The sequence below is a fragment of the Siniperca chuatsi genome, linkage group LG13, assembly GCF_020085105.1.
Source record: "Siniperca chuatsi isolate FFG_IHB_CAS linkage group LG13, ASM2008510v1, whole genome shotgun sequence".
NCBI lineage: Eukaryota > Metazoa > Chordata > Actinopteri > Centrarchiformes > Sinipercidae > Siniperca > Siniperca chuatsi.
The window spans coordinates 22371859-22392938 of record NC_058054.1 but is presented as its reverse complement, the minus strand read 5'-3'; the positions used below and the strand labels follow the sequence as shown (position 1 = coordinate 22392938).

The 21080-nt window shown below is 40.0% G+C and overlaps 1 protein-coding gene across 4 annotated transcripts; it reads right to left on the bottom strand.

Moving 5' to 3' along the window:
- Window positions 1-2768: 2768 nt before the first annotated feature.
- xirp1 (xin actin binding repeat containing 1) lies at window positions 2769-19121 on the bottom strand. 4 transcript variants are annotated; one of them, XM_044219100.1, is made up of 9 exons: window positions 18965-19121; window positions 18259-18403; window positions 17949-18003; window positions 17545-17850; window positions 16513-16591; window positions 12966-13117; window positions 12385-12426; window positions 5610-10070; window positions 5023-5176 (listed from the first exon to the last, which is right to left on the bottom strand). In XM_044219100.1, exons 1-9 carry the CDS (start codon window positions 19026-19028, stop codon window positions 5174-5176), a joined length of 5307 nt encoding a protein of 1768 aa, XP_044075035.1. In that variant the 5' UTR covers window positions 19029-19121; the 3' UTR covers window positions 5023-5173. The 4 variants fall into 4 exon arrangements, with proteins under 4 accessions (XP_044075032.1, XP_044075033.1, XP_044075034.1 ...); XM_044219097.1 differs by having other exon boundaries at window positions 2769-10070; window positions 18965-19120; XM_044219098.1 differs by lacking the exons at window positions 16513-16591; window positions 17545-17850; window positions 17949-18003; window positions 18259-18403; window positions 18965-19121 and adding an exon at window positions 15403-15699 and having other exon boundaries at window positions 2769-10070.
- Window positions 19122-21080: the final 1959 nt, after the last annotated feature.

Genomic DNA, 21080 nt, shown 5'->3' with positions numbered 1-21080 from the left:
TTTATAACGGCCTCCTTAACCTCCTCTATCTTCTTGTCATCAGCATGTGTTTTGTCATTTTTTTCATCTTGCACAGCCAATTTCGTGGTGTTCTCAGCCTTCTCTGAGGATGACTGAAACAGTCTTCCTAGGAGTCCAACACTAGGTTTGACATCTGGTTTCTTGGCATCTTTCGGTTCAACCTTGTTTGTTTTGTTATTTCCACCTGATGTGAAGAGCTTTGACAAAGGACTCTTTCCTTTGGACCAGGATCCCAGTTTATCCTTTGTCTTTTCAGCCTGTTTTGAACCCGTCAGAGAATTTGTTCTCGCAACAGGCTCCTTCTGACTACCACCATTTTCTGTGTCAGTCTTTTCAAATAGATTTGTATTGCTTTCAAGAATGGCCTCCCCTCCGGTCATATATTCTGGAGGACTGTGTGGAGTACTTGAATTTTCTGATTCACATGAGTTGACAGAGTTTCTTGGAATGACATCCGATATGTCAGATGGCTCTTGGTGTTTCACAACTTCTTTAGTTGAATTAAAAGTGTCAGTGAAACTGTGAGTAGCAAGTGATTCCTCAACCTTGTCTACAACTCCATTCAGATCTGTTATATCATTCTGTGGGATCTCTTGCCTGCTTTCCACTTTAACATCTGGCTCTTGGTTCGACGTATTGCTTGGTTCTCCATGGCATTTATATTCAGGGCTTTCAAGGTACACCTCACTTTCGCTCTGCTCTTTGCTGAACTCTAATGACAAATGATCAAAGTTATTTTTGTCACTGACATCTTTTATATCCTTGGATTTATTCAATTTGCTCTGTTCAGTTTGGTCTGAAACCTGCGTACCGTGCTCTTCACCTTTGGCTCCCATGGTCAGTTGAGAGGACAGGTCATACTGAGCAACATCAAGATTTGGAGCAAATCGTACAGACTTCCTAACTTTATTTGGATACGTGTTCAGCCTGTTAGATGTTGTGTTGTAGTTTGTTTTTGAGGTGGGTGCCACATTTTTCTGTTCTGTTTTTTGGTTTGTGACAGAAAAGTTAAGCACTGTCGGAGAGATGCTGTCTTGGGAATGCCCTGCTTTGGTTGGATCACCCCTGGGTTTTGTTTCTTCTGAGGGCAACTTCTCAGCTGAGTAATAACCTGTTGTCTTAGATCGTTCCTCGACTCCTGAAATGAAGGAGCTTGACAATGTCTTCACTTTATCTTTAATTTCTCCACGATGGTTGATCTTGTGATTCTCTAAAAAGCTCATACTATAAGTAGGTGCTTTGCCAATGTCAGATATCTTATTTTTCACATATGTTCGCTGTGCTGGAACCCCAGTACTCTTGTTCTCTGGTGGCCAGCTCATTTTTAGTTTGCCCTTAACATCAGCACCACTGTTATATCCCGGCTCTCTTGCAGACAACTTCTTAACAAACACACCAACAGAGGACTCTCTGGAGCCATCAGACGTGTTGATTTTTGTCATTTTGGGTGTGGACACAGCATCTGGTTCATCTGTGCCTTTTTTTTTCTGAAGCCAATGGTCTTTATGTTGCTTGTGCCCAAATCCTTCATCATAATTTCCTTTTCTTTTAAAAAGCTGTTGGTAGTGAGAAATGCAGTAGAACTCTCCATAAAGAGATGAATAGTTGTGGATGCTGCAATAAAGTACAAAAAAAATTGTCATATGATTTGTTATTTGTGCTAGATCAGCTGCTGTGAATGATTTCAATGCATTGGAGATTTGCAATAATCATAACGTCATTTCTAAAATCCTCTCTAACAATGTCTTTGCTCATTAATGCCAATATTACTTATATTTTCATTCTAGTAAATTATAGTATTAATTAGGGTGAAAATCTAACTGTTGATTTGAGTCATTTTATCATTCTCTGAAAAATATCTCACCTTAGCTTCTTCTTACACTGTTTACAGCAGAAACAGCTGTTGTGCAGGATAAGTTTATTGGCCACCATTTTTTCCACTGGATAGACAGGTGTCAAACAAGCAGAACACATTTCCTTGGCAGATGACTGGAACTATGGTGATAAAACAAATTCAGTTAAACATAACTAGGATTTTCTCTTAAACATTTCATTTAATTTGACCTTTTTATGTCTCCAACGTTTTGTCTGTATTGGAATGATTTATTATGGTTTAAAAACATTTTTCTTAAGGATTTTTGTTCTTTTGTTTTCCAAACCACAGGGACACAGTAGGACAGAGCTCCTTACACCAGCAGTTGCCCTTTCAAAATATTATATATATTAATATAATATAATAACGTTACAGTCCGTACATTGTTTAGCTTTGCTTAGCACAAAGGCAGGAAGTAGAGGGAAACAGTTAACCTAGCTCCTTCAATGGTCCCTTCAAACGACTCCAAAGCTACCTTGCTTACATGTATCTTGCCTATTTAATGTGTAAAAATAGAAAACCAGACATTGTGGTTTTTAGGAGCAGTTAGCTTACGCATTGGAGCTATTTCCTGCCAAACAAAGGCTGGTGACTGCATGCTGCACGGAAGTCCTGCCCTGAAGTGGCCAGCTATTCCTTTAAGCATGCTTACTTATTTCTATTGCGAGAATCATTTAGAAAGTGTGTATAAGGAGGTGAACATTTAGTACATTCTTTGACTGTGAGCTAACCTGCTTGTAGCACATTTATAAGCAACATCAATAGTTGTTGATGTTGATGTGGTTGCTCCACAATCATTTTCTATACTTAATTCACTTCACTAGGTTTTAAAAGTTGTGGAAAAATAATAAAGGACACATATAAAGAATCGAAGTCATTTTTTACAATCACATCTTCTAAACTATTATTTATTCGACAATTTACACAACAGAACATACAGCATCAACCATATTAGCTTTACGAAAAGAACTTAACACTCATGTGGTTACAGTATAAAATCTATCAGACACATTTTATTTAATTAAGTCAACATTTTCATGAGTTCATAAAATCAATTTTATGACTAACAAAACCTTTTCATGAAAGCATAATGTAATAAATGCAAAAATTTAATAACTGCTTTTCTAAAATTAAAGGAGTGGGAAACACACTGTCTTATTTAGTGCTTTTCCTTTGGTTGGCTGAACGTTACAAACACCGTCCCTTCCTCCTTGGCGTTGCTCACTTTATCTTCAAAAGGGCGACCAGATCTTCGAATTAATGGGGATGTCATGACTTCATATCTGGCTGGACTCCCAACTACTTCAAACAGTGCAGATGATTTACTGTCAGACTGTTTGGTGACAAATGTTGAAGTCACAGAAGAAACAAATACATTGCCAAAGCCATCGGTCTCTTCGTATGTTTCACTGACAGTCTTTGTGCCAATTATTCCTGCGGGTTGCTCTGGAACGGTTTTCACTTCGAGCACACTGACCTTGCGTTGTGCAGGACTTTGACAATTTTTTGAGGATTCAGCAGCAGCAGAATCCTGTCCCAGATCACTATTTGCATCATGGTAACTTTGAGAATTAACCTCTGTTTTTGGTTTAAATGTTAACATGGGAGACCTCGGTTGTTCGGCAGGCTTTCTGGCAGCTGAGTGAATGGAGATGAATGATGGGGAAGACTGGGAAGAGGACTGTCTGATGAGTGGCTTGTGTACTTGTCTGGGCACTTCTTGTTTAGAAGGACTTGAATCTGAAACTGTTTGCATATTCATGTCAGATGTCTCTTTGATTTGACCTGATTTGACCTTGCTTGACACAATACTTATTTTCCTGATGTTGTTGGCAGGTTGAAAGTTTTGCTCAGATTTCAAAGATTCATCAAACAGTCCTGACAACCCTGCAATGTCAGCCTCAGATTTCAGATTGGAGACAGAGTACAAAGCCTTTTTAATTGCCTCTTCAATGTCAAGAAGTTTTGTTAGCGTTTGTTCCTTCAGATTCATTATTTCCTTGCTTGCCTTTTCCAGATCTTCAAATGCAGTCTCAACTGAGGATATGCTTTCTAGATCATCATCCTGTGTCTCTACTTCAACTTTCTTTTCCTCTGTTTTACTTTGCTTTGCATTTCTACTTGGTGTAACCATCCAAGCAGGGACATTTTCATATAATGTCTTCAAGGAGCCAACGTCTGCACTGCTGGTCTCTCCCTCTATCTCTTGTACTTGAGACAGGATTCCTTTAAGTTCTTCTCGTTTTCTCAAATTTTCAAAGATTTCCATGGCCGCTTTCACATTTCCTTTCATAATCTCCTCCTTGTGGACAGAAAGCCTTTGTCGTCTTTCATCATCTGTCTCCTTTACTTTCTTCTCTCTTAAAACAACTTTATCCTCAATTTTGGGTTGCTTTTCAATGAGGTCATTTTGCTGTATATGACATGCATCAATTAGACTTTTGGTCTCTAATGTTTGCACTGTGTCGTCAGTGTTGTGTTGTTTTTGGGGAGGTTGTGGATGCAGATGGGATTTGTGTTGTTGAGCAGTGGTTTTGTTGGTTTGTTTATGGTCACTAACATTATCATTTATTACGTTTACCTTCTTGGACAACAAAGGGGCTCTTTTGTCCAGAGTCTCACTATCCTTTCTTTCAAAGTTCTGTAGAGTATGCTGCAAGCTCATGTTCATTTCATGTTTGCCATCTTCTGCATAATTCTTCATGCACATTTGTATTTCCTCAGCTGCATTGATTTTCTTTATTACATTTCTCTCCATTTCCACTTCAGTACTGTTTGACGTCATTACTTGGCAGTCTGATTTGCTCCCTGTAAATGGTGCTGTTTTCTTTTTCTTCTTAATTCCCTGAACCTTTGAGTCCATTGGTAGTCGTTGAATTGTTTGATTTGAGTCTTGCACTGCTTCATCAACACAGTTTTGGTGGTATGTTTCATGTAAGGTCTCTTTACTGATTTTGTCACGTGTTGTGGTTTCTTGTAGTTTATCTGAAGAAGGTGTAGGAAACAGTTTGCTTTGTTTTGGAGGAATCACTGCGCTTTGCTTTCTTATGGGGCAAGCAACTTCAGGAGGAGATGTTGGTGAAATATTCTGTTCTTCCACAACTACTGATTTTGTCCATTGTGGCTTTGGCGGTAAAGCTGGCTTCTGTGATTTCTCACTTGTCTTTTGGGGGAGTGGAGGTGGAGTTACACTCTCAGCGCTGGATGATTTAGAGTTTCCATTTGCTACAGGGTTGATTGTTGAATTCTGTGTTGTGATTGATGGTTGTCCTTCACAGGTTACTGAAATTGAAGGAGACAATTTTGTGTCAGATGGAGGCATAGACACCACAACACACTGCTTGTGAACAGTCTTGCTCCTCCCTGAACCAGCCCTCCCTGAATTCCTGTATATCATTGCAGCTTTATAGTCTCCTTTGGATACATTTACACTAGACTTCTCAAGAGATTGCAGAGCCAATTGGACATTACCTCTTACAATATCTTCTTTATCTAGGAGCTTCTGCTCTGTTGCTGCACTCTGCAGAGACCTAATAGCTGCCTTCACATCTCCACTGATAACTTCTTCTGTCTCATCTTCTGTTGTCTGACCATTACACTCACAACTTACAAAAGATGGCAGTGATTCTGGTGCACAATTACTGACTATAACTGCACTTTGTTGACAAGCCTCAGAGGAAACATGGCTTTCCTGATCTTTCTCTGCATCACTGACCTTTGGATAAGTCTTGATTTGCTGGCATCTGGAGGAAGACAAACATGTAGATTGTATCACTGCTGAGGAGCTTTCCTCTTGTGCTGTGACATTCACGTTGTATATTTTTCCAGGGACAATGACTTCACGCTCCACTAGCATGCTATTCTGCTTAGCTATTTCAAGGGACTTTTTAGCTGCTTTCACATCTCCGGATACAATGACCTCTTTTTGTGCTTGGCTTCCTTCTATTTCAGGACCTTCAGCTGACAAGTTCATGTCATAGATAGTTCCAGGTTTAATGATCTCCCGCTCCACACACAGGCTCTGTTGCTTTGCACGTTCTAATGACTGCATTGTTGCCTTGATGTCCCCAGCCACAATTTCCTCTTTTTCTACCATGATGGGTGGCTTTACTGCAAGTTGTTGCTTTGCTGATGAGACATCCCCAGGGATTATTTCTTCCTTTGGAACACAGTTTTCAACACTGAGAAGGCACTCTGACGAAAAAACTTTTTTGGTGTTCTTTACATCCCCTGGCAAAACATCAGAAATGGTTCGCTCTACCTGCTCTTTTCGCTGACAGAGACTTCTCTTTGCTTCCTTCACATCCCCCTGAACTATTTCAATGTGCTCCTCAGCCAGAAGGCTGTGATCAACTTCATCTCCTGATGTCTCTGTATGAAGACTTTTCAGATAGTGCAGATCTCCTTTCTCAATGCAACTTTTGTACAAATTCACATTTCCCTTTTCATTTTCATCCACTCTGCAAGAAGCTGCAGTCCTCTGACTATTGGCAGTAGCTAACAGATTTCCAATCGTAGACTTTACATCTCCCTTCTCTATAACGTGACTTTCAGTTTTGGTTTCACAATTGCAGATGAGTGAATAAACTGACATCTCTGCTTGTCCCCCGGCAGTCTCTTGCATTATGATTCCTTTTTTCAAATCCTTATCTTGAACAAGCAATTCATCGATCATCTGGACAATGTTTTGTATTCTTTGATCCCTCTCAAGGTTGATAGTTGTGGCTGACTGGTAGACTGGAAGTTCTACTACTGTGGTATTCATTTCACCCATCTCTACTTCTCTAAGGAGACTAACTTGGGGCTTTAGGGTTGGTTTGAGTAAGAGTTGTAACATGATGTTCCTGATGTTACCCCCAACAACCTCTTCTTTCTGGATTTGCACACCCTTGTTACTTTCCAGCAGATATTTTGCCATGTTAACATTTCTACTCTCATTTGCTTCTATTATGATGCCGCTTGAGTGAACAAAAGTCTTTTGATACAGATAGGACAGGGTGTCAGCAACACTGTTGGCAGTGATTTTGTCCAGTGGCGTGGTCTCAAAGAGCCAGGTAGTGCACTTCACATCAGCTTTTGGTATCTCCTTCTCAGTACCTTGCTCTGAGGTATCCTCAGACTCCTTGATCTTGTCCAGTGGCTGCGATTCAAACAGCCAAGTGCAGCGTTTAACATCTCCTTTCTGGCTGTCTTCTCTGTGGACTGTTTTTACTGGACCTTGCTCCTGAGGTTCCCCTTTCAGACTGTCAATGGTTTGATTCTCAAAGAGCCAGGTGGAGGTCCTGACATCACCATGCTGGACATCAGTGACACTAACCATTCGTACGAATTGCTTGCATGACTGCTCAGATTCAAATATCTGTTTATTGAGCTGCACATTGCTTCCTAAGTCTTCAATGACCCTAACAGATGGTTCATCTCGGCTGGTATTGGAGTCCAAAGGTTGTGTCTCAAACTTCCATCTGGCTGATTTGACATCTCCTTTCTTGACATCTTCTTGGGTGACAGCTCGGATCACATAAACTTCATTCTCTGCCTTGATGGCGTCAAGGGGTTTTGTCTCAAACATCCACCTTGCTCCTCTTACATCACCACTCATTACCTCCTCTTTTTTCACAGTTGTAACCTCATGAAACTGGCCCTCTTTGTCTCTGATGGCATACAGTGGCAGGGACTCAAACATCATGGTGCTTGTCTTTACGTCAACATTGCTCATAGACTGTTCTACAGAGTCTGACTTCTGTTCAAGGGGTTGGTCATGGATTTTGTCCAGTGAGGAGGTTTCGAATATAAACTTTTTGTTCTGTACATCACCACTCTCTGCACCACTGACTTTCTGAATGTTTGCATCACCGTTGTCCTTATTGATCAGGTTCATGGGACAGTTCTCAAACATCCAAGTAAATGTATGTACTGAACCCTTTTCAACGTGTTCATCTTGTTTCTGTTCATCAGATGTTGTCACCATTTCTGATCCTATTTCATCGAGGGACTGGGATTCAAAAAGTTCTTTGACTCGTGAGACATCTCCAGATTGAAAGTTTACCTGGCTAACACACCTCACATTGTGTTCAGAATTTACATCCTTTCTTATTCTATCCAAGGTTTCTGTTTCAAAAAGATGTTTGGCTGTTTGAACCCCAACCTCCGATTTGACAGAATCCTGTATGGTGCTGCATAGCTTCAAATTGTACTCTTTCCCATCTTTGATGCTGTCTAGAGGCTGTGATTCAAAAAGCCAAGTAATGGACTTGACATTGGTATTGTCAATGGCTTCTTTATCGTTTATATTTTCTGATTTGTCATACAAAATGTCCATTGGTTGTGTCTCAAATAACCATTTACAGGTCTTGACATCACCTTTACGAGGCTCCTCTTCTACAGAAGCATTCTGCTCTGTCTGGTTGAACTTGGAATGGATCCCATCTATTGTTTGTGTTTCAAAAAGCCACTTTGCCATCTTGAAATTGCCCATTGTATCCTCCTGTCTGGTGATGCCTTTGATTACCTCCACATTTTCTTTTCCCTCTACAAGCTCGTCTAAAGGCTTGGTCTCGAACATCCACTTATAGTTTTGGACCTTCCCTTTGATGAATTCTTCTCGGCTGACTGTTGTGACCTTATGGAGGTTTCCAGAGCTGTCCTTTATTGCATATAAAGGAGGTGTCTCAAACATTGCTTTGTTACCTTTTACATTTCCTTCTGCAATAGCATTTTCCTTCTCAATAATTTCCTCATCAGAACGAGCAATTTTGCTCAGAGGAATTGTTTCAAAAAGATGTTTGAATCCCTTAACATCGCCCTTTTCAATCTCTTGCTCCTTCAATGAGGTGTTCTTTTGAATACTGCTCTCAAATATTTGTTTTTTGCCTTTTACTTCTCCTTGTTCTTCAGCTGAAAGGGTAACTTTCTTCAAACGCCCAACTTCATAGCTATCATTAAGGGTCTCCATGGGTTGAGTTTCAAATAGCCACAGAGAAGTCTTGACATCTCCCCCAATAATTTCTTCCTTTTCCAAAGACTTTTCTGCAGAGTCTCCTTTTAGTGCTGCCAAGGGTTGCATCTCAAAGAGCCTCCTCTTGTTGTCGACGTCGGCCTCTCCTGCGCATTCAGTCACCGTTCCTTCAAACTTGTCCATTCCCACAACCTCTTGTATTGTGTCAAATGACTGAGTTTCAAACATCCACCTCTTTTGGTCAACTCCTCCTCTGTGCCCCTCTTCCAGAGATATACCCCGAATTATTTTCACCCCATCGGTTCCCTTATTAATCAGATCCAAAGGCTGGGTTTCAAAAAGCCAACGGGCAGTGCTGATGTTGCTGCTGTTGATCTCTTCCCTGCAGATGGATTTAATCTCATGGATATTGCCACTGTTGTCTCTGATGACACAGCAAGGTTCTGCCTGGAAGAGTTTTACAGTCTTCTGGACATCTCCTTTCTGCTCCTGAAGCTCAGATCTCAGTTTGAGGAAGCTATGGTCTTCTATGGAGTTGCAGCGTCCCAAGTCACTCAATGGTTTAGACTCAAAAAGCAGCCGAGTCCCTCTCACATCTCCTGGCTGGATGGGTTCTTTGAGCACTGCTTCGACCAGTTCACCTTCTTCTATTTTTGATTGATTTAGAGAATCTAAGGGCTGGGTCTCAAACAGCCACATTGATGTTCTCACATCCCCTCTGACAGAAGTCTGTCTTTTAGCAGACATTTGTCCAGTGCTGTCAATGTGCTCAAACATAGAGGAGGTGCCTCTGACGTCTCCACCTTTCAACTCCTCATCATACAGCAGCTTCTTGGTTGCATGAGGGTCCCCAATATTGTCCAGAGTCCAGTTCTCAAAGATCCACCTCATGGACTGCACTTCACCCTGATAAGGTGCATCCCCTGCCTGAGTGTTTTCTGACTGCACTGCCTTCATTATTTCATCATCCACAGCATCATCGAGACTTGCCCGTAGGTCTGGGTGGATGTGTTTAAAGAGCCTCTTCAGCTCACTCTTCTGCCGTTGCTGGTAGAACGTGGAAAAGGTTTCTTTAGGTGGAGGCACAGGGAGGCTACTTAATGCTGAAGGCCCTTCATAGTCGAGGGGTCTAGGTGGTACGGGAGGAGGTGGGGGGAGAGGCAGGTCGTCTTCATCATGAGATGATTGTGAAACTGTGATTTTCCTGGCTGCTTCAGCCATCTTTAAATGAAAGACAGATGGGAGTAATATTGTCAGGTTTCAGTATTCACAAACAGTATTAGTTAATGTACATGCAAATATTTGAATGACATGCATTTTAGCAAGTGAAGCCATACTTTACCTTTCTCTAAGCCCCGTTGATGTTTTTCACAGCAAACCATCCTCTGTCACACCAGGGTTAACAAAACACTTCATAGCTGTTAGTAGGTAACCGTCACACATACACCTAGTATATACTGTAAGTTATATTAATAATTACATTTCTGCCACTTTTCTCTCTACAGAAACACCTGGAAATATAAATCTGCATAAACTTATTTTTTGCAACTTGAGGGCAGCGGAAACAAGCTGTAAACAAAACACTGCTATATTATCACCTTTTAAAAATTGTGAACTTTTTAGCAAACAGTGGCACATCCAGCAGAAACGGAGAAACATTATCATTAATTTGAAGTCTGGTGACCTGACGAATGTAAGTCTAATATTCACTTTCCTTTTAGCTCTGTTTTTGGTCTCCACCAACTCCCGAAGGAAATATCTGGCTGCTATATGCTCCACTGTGTTCACCACAGTGGGTTTTCAGAGCTTATTTGCTAGAAACAGCTGCCTGCTGCGGTCGAAAACAACACTAATGAGAGCAGCACGACTGAACAAAAATAGTAAAGTTGTGGGACAGAAAACCAAAACAACGAGCTGAAAGATGGTGAGATGCTCCATAAAGTCGAGGAGTTGGGTTCATAGTTGGGTGAGAGCTATCTGCGGGTTTGTCAGTATCAGCGGCTCCTTTCACATACACGTAGTCATTTGATCTATTGTTAATATAAAATATTGATTATAGCAGCTTTAAGGGTGTTCATATTGTGTAGGAACTGTAGCTCCGTCATTGTTCTGCTGCACTGTTCAAATATAAAAAGGCCTTCAAACCGAAATGGATGTGAACACCCTCAGCACTTAAACCTATTAGTCGATTTATTTCAAATCCAGTGTGGTGGAGTGCAGAGCCAAAACAATACACAATGTGTCACTGTCCAAATATAGTACTTACAGACTACATTGTTCGCCTGTCAGTATATGACAGACAATTTTAAAAACTTTTTGTCACACAGTCCATATCTAGTAAACAAGCTTAGTAATAGTGTTTGATTCGAATTCAAACTTGATTTCTTTTTAGTTTAGAGAGGTTTGGAATATGATTTAAATGTTGTTTCATATTTATTCTCATTATTATCTATGCAAGATCTTCCTTTTTGTCAGTGTTTTTGTTCATTTTGTAAAAAGAAAAAAAGAAGAGTTTAATGAAATCTTAAAGTTTCAGTGTGTAGGCTTTAGTGGCATCTAGCGGTGAAATTACAGATTGCAACCATTTGAATACTGCTCGCCTCACCCTCCCTCTCCAAGAGTATAGAGGAAACTACATTGGCCGTGAAACTTGCGAAAAACGCGACCGGCCCTATCTAGAGCCAGTGTTTGGTTTGTCCGTTCTGCGCTACTGTAGAAACATGGCGGTGCAACATGGTGACCTCTGTGGAAGGGGACACGCTATCTATGTAGATAAAAACGGCTTATTCTAAAGTAATGAATAAACACAATGATTCTTATTTTCAGGTGATTATACACTAATGAAAACATACTTATAAATATTATGTTCCATTTCTGCTAATAGATCCTCCTAAATGTTACGCACTTGACCTTTGAGTAAAGAGGTAAAAATGAAACACTTAAGTATGGTTAACATTTTGTATTACCTTGTCATTTGCAAGTGCCTTCATCATTTCAAGTGTTAAAAGTGTAAAAAATAAAAATAAAAACATTTTTTATTTCATGTTTACACGTATTTGTCATGCCCATTGAGATTTTCAGTTTCAGGTTTTAAGCGAAATGTGCAAACGCTAACGTTGGTCTGCACTGGGCGTTAACAAAAGTGAGTCAAAAACCTTGATGCTCTCCTGTTGATGGCACTGTACCTTACTATTTCAAGGAATACTGTTGCCTCGTCATGCAGAAATTAACCTAACATTGACATCAAATCTGAAATACATCACCAGTAACTGTTTGTTGATTGTAATGCTAAGGCCATGGGAAAAGAAAATGGTCCTGTACATAAAGCAGTTAAGTTGTTCTCAAGGTCTTTATCAAAATGTAAATTTAGAAAATGTAAAGTCACTGTATTTTACTATTATGATTGCTTCTTGAGTACTAGTTCAAATGTTAACTGTCTTTGGTCATACAAGCAAAATAAGAGTTAGTTACACAGCACACATACTAACAGCACCCACACATTGTAGTAAAGGATGCTAAGTGAACTATATCGTACCTTACTGTTTTTAGCCCTCGTTCCTGGAGTACCAATGAATTCCTGTTGAACAACAGAAAAACAAAGTGTGATTTAGATCAGTTTGGATCATGAGTAAGTTACATTATTTTCTATAATAATAATAATAATAAAACTTTATTTATAGAGCACTTATCAAAACAAAGTACAAAGTGCTTCACAACAAGAAAAATAAAATAACACAGTGAATGACGAAATATAAAGAAATAAAACACATGAAATACAGAAAAGCAATAAAATAAACAGTAAAATAAACAGCCAGTTCAGGTAAAATCAGGATATGCTTTCAGATAAAAATGTGTTTTGAGACGAGATTTAAACGAAGACACTGACTCAGACAACCTAATTTCTTCGGGCAAGTTGTTCCAGAGCCTCGGGGCCCTGATAGCAAAAGCTCTGTCCCCTTTAGTTTTTTCTATAAAAGTATATACATTTAAAATATGCAATGGATTTATTGTAAAATGTTGAGTCGCTCCTATTGTGACAATGCATAGTGGTCATTCCCTATTGAAGCCCTTGACCTCAGAGTGTGGGGAGGAATGAGAGGCATTTCAGGAACTCACTGGCTGTGTTGAGCCTCCTGTGGAGTTGATAGCTGCTGCTCTTGACAGATAGAGAGTTGATCTGTCTCTCACTGAGGAGGAAGTAGATATCCTGTCTCTGGTTTGTGTTGTCTGGGGGCCCCCCTTAGTCAGTGATGGACTATATTTGTCATCTGCAATAGAAAAGACAAAATAAAGTCAATATCATATCAACATAAAAGTCTATGACTTATTATTTCTATGACTTATTATTTACTCACTGATCTACTGTATATCATTTATTTTTGAGTAGCATAAAGGGAACTACAAAACAAAATCTCATTATACAACCCCTGTGTTGTAAAATGATCAATAAATCTATCTTGTATCTTGTATTTTTGTAAAATATTTATAAAAACTTGCTCAATAAGATAACGATAACTGAAGTAAAATAACCTTAATGGTATTGCTTTTGCTAGTTTAGATTTGTTGACAAAGTAGGACTCAGATGTATCCCAAAACAAGCAAAGCAGAGTGTGTCTAATGCCAGCAACAAGTTTAATGCTAACACTCTGTGTGTGTATTTATAGTTATGTTCATAGTGAGTGTATTTATAGTGATGTTGGACTCTTTCTTATCACAGTAACTTGTGGAAACTATTTCATCTGCCACAAGGCCTACAGTATATGGCATCCTAACAGTGACTTTGAGTAGCTTGGGGGACTTACTATTTAAATGAACCTATATATGATTTATTGTGCTAAACATTGGAACGAACAAGTCAGTCTATGAAGGCTTTGATCCCGGTAGCTGACAAGACAAATAGGCCCACACAGCCAGCCTGCTCACCAAACTGCATGCCATGGTCTGACCATGACGCCCAAGAAAAAAAAAAAAAACCCCAGCAACTGCTAGCTCAGCTGGAGTGACACAGATTGTTTGCACATTGTTTGTGTGAGCTCTCTGCCATCAAACCATCAACACCTGACCAAAGGAATGTGACTGCCTGACTCCGTGAAAAATGTGGAAATTATCTCAGCTTGATGTGCATTATTTCACCTGAAGTTGTTTTACCCTGCAATAATACAGTAAAGAAAGCTCAGTACATATCAGCTGAAAAGAGTTAATCATTCTGAGTTAAGAATATGGTAGATGTGATAAATTTGGAAAATATTTCAACAACAACAGCACTGTGAACAATATGGCTAGAGGTCAACAGCCCAGGCTGTATTGCACAGGCCATCCAGCTGTAACTAATAGCCAGATTTGAACACACCTCCCCTTTTCACACACTAAGCCCTCACAGGACAAAAGGATGGACCAGCAAGCTGGCGCCTCTCACGAGTCCGGACTTAAAGCATTTACATAGATGGGTGAGCAGACAGAATGAGGCAACTGAGTGCCATGCGTGAGCTGATGAAGTCCTCACACACTAAACTGAGAGGTCAACAATAGCTGGTGAAATCCAAAATTACTAAATCAAAAGTGACTCAAAGACATTAAGCTTCATTGACTTTTGCCATGCTCGCTGATTCCCACACTTTCAAAGAAATTTCTGCTGATATCTCTTTGATCTGGGTTAAATCTCCAGGAATGAAGAGGAGCTATTAGCGGCTCAGTAATGTGGGGGTGTTTTGGGCCGCCGGCAGCTGTACAAATGATGGTGAAATGCAGTTGTTATTTATTCTTCACTACCACCACCTTCACCACCATCAGCTGTTGGTGATTGTAGCCACATTCACAGACTGTAATGAAAACCAGCATGCCAAAAGGCTGCTCATACTTCACACAGCACATCACACCACTGTGTTACACCAGTCAATAAAAGTTTTATCAGATTTTCCTTATTGCTTTTATGACCGATATGCTGCTTCTCATTTCATAGTTCATCATCACCCTTTTGATGATAGAAAGAAGGAAAGCTAAACTCTGAGTGATCCTGTTGTCTGACCTTCCATTCTGGAGATCTCTAAGGATAATGGGCTGAAAATTGATAGCCACTTAAGACTTAATGAAGACGCCAGCAATATAATCACAACACTTTGTGACCTTGTTTAGCTGTGATTTCACTCACAAAGAAATGGTCATACGTAAGAGCAAAAGGGAAAGCACTCAGATCATCGTATTTTCTTTCTTTTTCTTTTTTGGGGGTTAGAGGTTCAAAGTTGGTAATTTAATCATTTATTCTATGCTTTTATCCTTTGAATTAATCTTGGAAAAGCATTTTGTTTCACAGTGACTTATCATTGACACACTGGCACAATATTAATCTTTTGAACACTGTTCGAGACAGAAGTTCTACTTATCGTACAGATTGAAATCACATCACACAGAATAAAGTACTGTAATATAAAACAATGTATACATTGAAGTAGCTTTCTCAGTCATTATTATACAGTAGAACTTGTATTTTTTACATTAGCTACACATTCGCATCAGTTTCCTCCATTTCAGTAAAGTTAATACTCATGATACTCACTAATACCATCCACCGTCGCTCTCTGTCACTTCCCTGTGTATCTCCGCTGTTGTTGGATAACTGACTCTTAAGGCCCCTGTGATGTGTGATACAGCCTGTCTCCTCGCTCAGTGCTCCTCTCTGCTTCTCAGTTTACTGTGACTGAACTCTTTCTAGTCCTGTGGCCTTGGTGACAGCTGATTTTTATCAGAGCCCGCTGCCCCAGTGGAAGACTTTGGCTATTTTGGGAGGGTGGGCTGGCGGCTGCTGCTACTCGACTGAGTCAATCACCTCTGTTAGTCACCGAGGGACTGGGTCACCCCTCTACCTCCCATTCCCATTGATACATTGTCACCCACTATAACGGGCACTGGGTGGGATCTGCAGTATGTGTGTCAGTGGGTGTTTGGTGGGCAACATAATCTAAAAAAACACATACTAAAGGTCTTATTTTGGTAAAGTGGTACACTGATAAGGTTGCTAAGGAGACTATTTCCTATTGTCATATATATACTACTAGAGTGCTAGGAATGATGATTTTTGTCAGTAATCCTCACCGTAGATGTCCACTCACATTCCTGTCCGCGTCTTACTCACACCAGACACATCACAGGGTCAAAGTGTCAACTACGATATGCTGGAGCTAAATCAGTTCCAGGACACAGTGCGGCATGGCTCAGAGATCTTTATTTAGCTGTTTCCCTACAACTCCCAGGGCCAAAGGACACAGAGGTTAGTGCTTATCCAACTCTGTCAAGATATACATGGTGAAACTTTGACTACCAGAGGCCTTGATCCTGACATTTTTACTCTGTGGTAACTTTATATAGGTTTAATATACTGGATTTGTGGGGACGCTCAAGCACTGTTTTTGACACAGACGGGTAAATATCTCAGCCAACATACGTATTTCAAAGAACCAGCAGGAACACAAACATTAGCTTGCTCAAAGATCAGTGACAGTAGTCTTAAAAGTTTTCAATAGTCCTATATTGTGAGGACAACTGATTGTGAACAGTGGCACCAATATACAACAGTGATCTCATGCCTTTGAGTGAACCTTGGCACCAATCCCATCTGCCCTATCAGATCTCAGTGACTATAAACATGAAATCCAGCACCACTGCTCACCGTGTGAGTATCTGGATGCTCTGTCGTAAGACTCTGGGAGCGCATTCATGGCCTTTCCTCTCTCCACCTGGGCAGTTCTCTGTGGATAAACAACATACAGTGTCATGAAGACAGTTACAACACACAGTTTTTGGTACACTATGTCTCTTTTTGGTTGCCCTGTTCAGGAAAGTGGCCTGCCAAGATTTGAACCAATGGGAGCTTAAAGGAATAGTTTGATGTTTTGGGGAATAAGTTTATTTGCTTTCTTTCAGAGAGTTAGATGAGAAGATTGATAACACTATGATATCTGCCCTTTAAATTTGAAGCTTCAGCCAGGAGACGGTTATCTTAGCTTAGCATAAAGACTGGAAACGGGGAAACAGCCTGGCTTTGTCCAAAGTTTTAAAAATTCTGCCTGCCAGCACCCATTAAACTAAAGCAACTCTCCAAAAAACATTAATTGTTTTTACATTTAATTTTATACAGGTTAAATAAATTAGATATAACATATTAGTTGGTGAGCTTTGTTACCTTTGGCCAGAGTCATGCTAGCTGTTTCCCCTTGCCTCCAGTTTATATGCTAAGCTAAGCTAACCGCCTGCTGGCTCTAGCTTCATATTTAGTGTACAGACATAGTAGATAGACAGACATAGAGAGTGGTATTGATTGTCACATTTCACTCTCGGAAAGAAAGTGTTGTGTTTCTCTCTGAAGCCTCTGGTGTTCAGTGTTTGGTTGCTTATGTTTATTGTCTGCATCCACACACTAAATTAACTGTTAACTGAAGCGTTCGGGACCTGGAGTGTTGGGTGTGTAAACACGTTGTACATCTGGTCACTTAATGCTCACAAGCACTTGGATGAACAATGGTATGTTATGTTATGATGTTAACATTATGTGTAACTAATTTGCCTCCCCTGGGTTGCTTGGTGGCTTTGACTCTAGGATATAAAGAACCAAGGAATGCATCACTGAGCACAGTCAATGTAGTAAAATCTGGTAGGTATCATGCTGAATCATGTATAAAACAATAACACTAAACTCACACACCTGAATGGTTGTTTCCTTTAAAGGCGTGTTGTGACTTCTCCGGTCCTGCAGAGGGCAGTCTCTCCCTGTCTTACTGCGAGTAGCAGATGCTGAGTTCAGCCGAGGGCTGCTGTTAAAGCTTTGCTGCAGGGTGGCCTTGGACTCAAACAGGGCACACAGAGCTTTGGTGCCTGAAGACTCCCTCTGAGGGAGGAAGTCCATGGAGCGGCTCCTGGCCAGATTAGAGCTTCTTCCAGATCCCCAGAGGGCCACATTCTCCCTGCTCTCCAGCCTCCTCCATCGACTGTCCGCACAGCTTTCTGACACCTGAAAGCAGAGATTGAGTTTTATGTGTGTTTTTGGACAGTGTTGTTGTTTTAATGGTTGTCACATTTATTACTCGTAATGAGAAAAAGATATACTACCTGGAGTTTATGCTCCACTTTTTCAATACTCCTTAGGTCAGCACAGCTTTGGTAACTGTTTGAACAAATGTATCGATACATTTATTAACAACGACACTGATTTGAATCCAAGCATCATCTGGGAATTTGTGAGGACTGTACTGGGAAGCTCCCAATGTGTGTGAAAGTGTGAATGTGAAGCGAGGTGAGGCAGGACAAACTCGAGCATGCTCAATTTACTTTGCTTCTAACAGTATTTAATGCTGTATTCACATACAGCATTAAATACTGTAGCATACTGTGCATATACAGTATATTGTGCAGAACTTACTGTTGTACCAGCTGAGACACAGACTTCCTGTCCCAGTGGGTGGGAGCTGGCATGACCCATGACCTCTCCTGAACCCCAGAAAGACTCCTCAGGGACTGAGTTCTCCTCAGACCAAATGCCTCCATAGCTTTCCCTCTAACAGCAGCTAAAATAAGGAAATGTTACAGCAATAATGTGTGACAACAACCTCGAATGACCTTCATATACAGCATCTTGTAAAAATGATTTGTAACAGAAAGTATGTGACTTGTAAATGCTAAAGCACTTGATCACTTACAACAGCATTTTGTCACATTTAGAGCAGAAAAGATTCAACATTCTGACTAGAATTGAAGCTTACAGCTGAGGTTTAACTTCATTTGAGTTATTATATAACAGATTGTCACACTGACAGTCATATGACTCTGTTAATGTTTATGAACCCCTGTACTCAGATACAAAAAGTTTTACACCGTGTTTTACACTATGACTGTGTGCTATTGTACAATCAATATATGATTATATTGTTGCTAAAGGACTACTCTAAAAAAAAGAAAAAAAGATCTAAATTTTGAACAGAGCAATATATATTCAAATGTATATTCTATAACCTCATGCAGGTAAAGGAATCCATAAGCCACAAAGCACAACACAGTTACAGTATTGTCATTGCAAATAAGGTTATGTTGCTCTAGCTGCAAAATCATAAGAATATTCAACCCCATACCTGAAGAGAAGACGCAGAATTCCCCTGTGCATCTCTGTCTTTGTGACTTGTGGTTTAGGAGCATCTCTCACAAGACACAACAATTTCTAGTGGCCAAAGTCCTTTAACACCTTGTGATTCAAGGCTTCCGGATGTGAGATCTGCTGCCATAAAAGCACCACAGAGCGCCTGTGGCCATCAAACTCTTCAACTCCTCCCTCTAACTGTATGACCCTAAGTCATTAAACTGGACATTGATCATTACATCTCTGCAATACTTGAGATAATTGTGCAATATCCTGTGTTAATACTCCTGTGCCATATACCCTTTTCAGTTTAAAATTCCCTATTTATTGATATTGATATTTATTCATACCTCTATTACTGCTGTGAAATATCCTCTGTCTCATTATAAATAAGCTACATTTAACTTGGCAGTTCATGCACTATTACTTTATACCATATTATTATCATCAACCGGTAAACCCACTTTGTACTTCACACTTATTTTATTTTATACTTATACCCACTTAGTACTTAATTTATTTTCTGACCTCTATTATAGTGTATTTATTTTTTTTTTGTTTAGTACTTCCATTCCTGTGTGCACTGACGTGATAGTTAGCTGCTGTAGCAAAAGAGTTTCCCCTCGGGGATCAATAAAGTATTTCTGATTCTGATTCTGATAACATCACCTGATAACTTACAGATCAATAGAACCCAAGACGTGTTTTTATTATGCAAAGCAGATGACAAAAATAAAATTCACGTCTCAGTTTCTTTTCAGTTTGGTATTCAAATACTTATGACAGTGATGCATTAAAAAACACTGAGAAACCAGAGAGCAGACCTGTGTGTACTATGACAGCTGGTCCAGTCAGATGTCAGTGTTGAAATGCCTGGCATAGCCACTCTGTTACTGTATCTCATGCCAAAACTCAGAGCAGCAGCATTTTATCTGCACCTCACATGCTTATCATAGCCACTGTATTACTGCAGCAGGAGTCACATTCGTTCACCTCACACACCAGTGTTCCTAAATGTGCTTAAACAGATGATACTGTGTTAAGTTGCTACTGCTGCCAATACAGGACATACCCAAAGAACAGGAAAAGCTGACGCTGCAGGTAAATCTATGTAGCCCTCATTCCTGTTGATGATTACATCAAGAGTCTGCTGGTGCAGAGTTGCAATTCTGCCAAACTGTTGGCACATGAATTACATTCACCAATAAAGAGAGAACGTTATATATTACTTTTCCTGGACACAGGAAACACAAAGTAATCATTAACTGTCATTAAGATTCACTAATGTACAACATTTAACAATGCAACATTACACTCATACGGCCTCAAACTATAGCACAATGAGAATTAAAGAATTGTTTGAGACCTGATGTTTTGGTTGGCTTTTTTATGTGTTGTCCCAAAATGCTGACCACCCTTAACTGTTATCATGCCCAAAATCATTATTGTGTTAGCTTACTTTGGACCCACCCTTATTATCTTTTGGTTATTATTCAAAATGTTTTGTGGCACTTTTAAGGTGCTGAAGCACTCACCTGCTCTCACCTAAAGCAGCCGTTACGTTTCTGTAACGGCTGGTGAATGTGCAAATTGTAAATATAAATGCAGCCATTTACCATTTAAAGAGCCAGATATTTCCTAGTCTTTCCTAAGACTGTACTTTGCTGTGTTTCCGGTTCATATTAAAATCATTTGGCACCTGAATTGACGTTGTCATCATTCATGTCATCTAACCACATCACTTCTCATGAGCATTTACCATGTCGACCTCCAGTGGAGAAAATAGTTCATTCATTCCCTCATGGAGAAACCCCACCATTGATGGTGCCTTAACATCATTTAACAGCCAGGAGATGGCGCCAGAGCGACACACCTCCCCCATCAACGACAAATATGGTTAAAGGACAGAACATTTGTTATTATACTCATCAGTTAACCAGGTGAGTGCACGTGTATAAATGGCAGCTATTTGCAACACTGTAGGATTGTTGGGCTGCCTTTGTTCATAAACATCTAATGCACCAATAAAGTATCACAATACACCTCAATGCTTTGTACAAACACACGAATACATGAGAACAGTGGAGTCAGACATCAGTGAGAGAAGTGAG

Excerpts from the sequence above, each read along its gene's own strand:
- xirp1 (XM_044219097.1), bottom strand. The coding sequence starts at position 19,028 with ATGCTCCTAAACCACAAGTCACAAAGACAGAGATGCACAGGGGAATTC. Across the intron at positions 17,851-17,948 it reads AAGTGGAGCATAAACTCCAG|GTGTCAGAAAGCTGTGCGGA; the intron begins GTAGTATATCTT and ends CTCTGCTTTCAG. Across the intron at positions 13,118-16,512 it reads AGCATCCAGATACTCACACG|ATGACAAATATAGTCCATCA; the intron begins GTGAGCAGTGGT and ends TTTCTATTGCAG.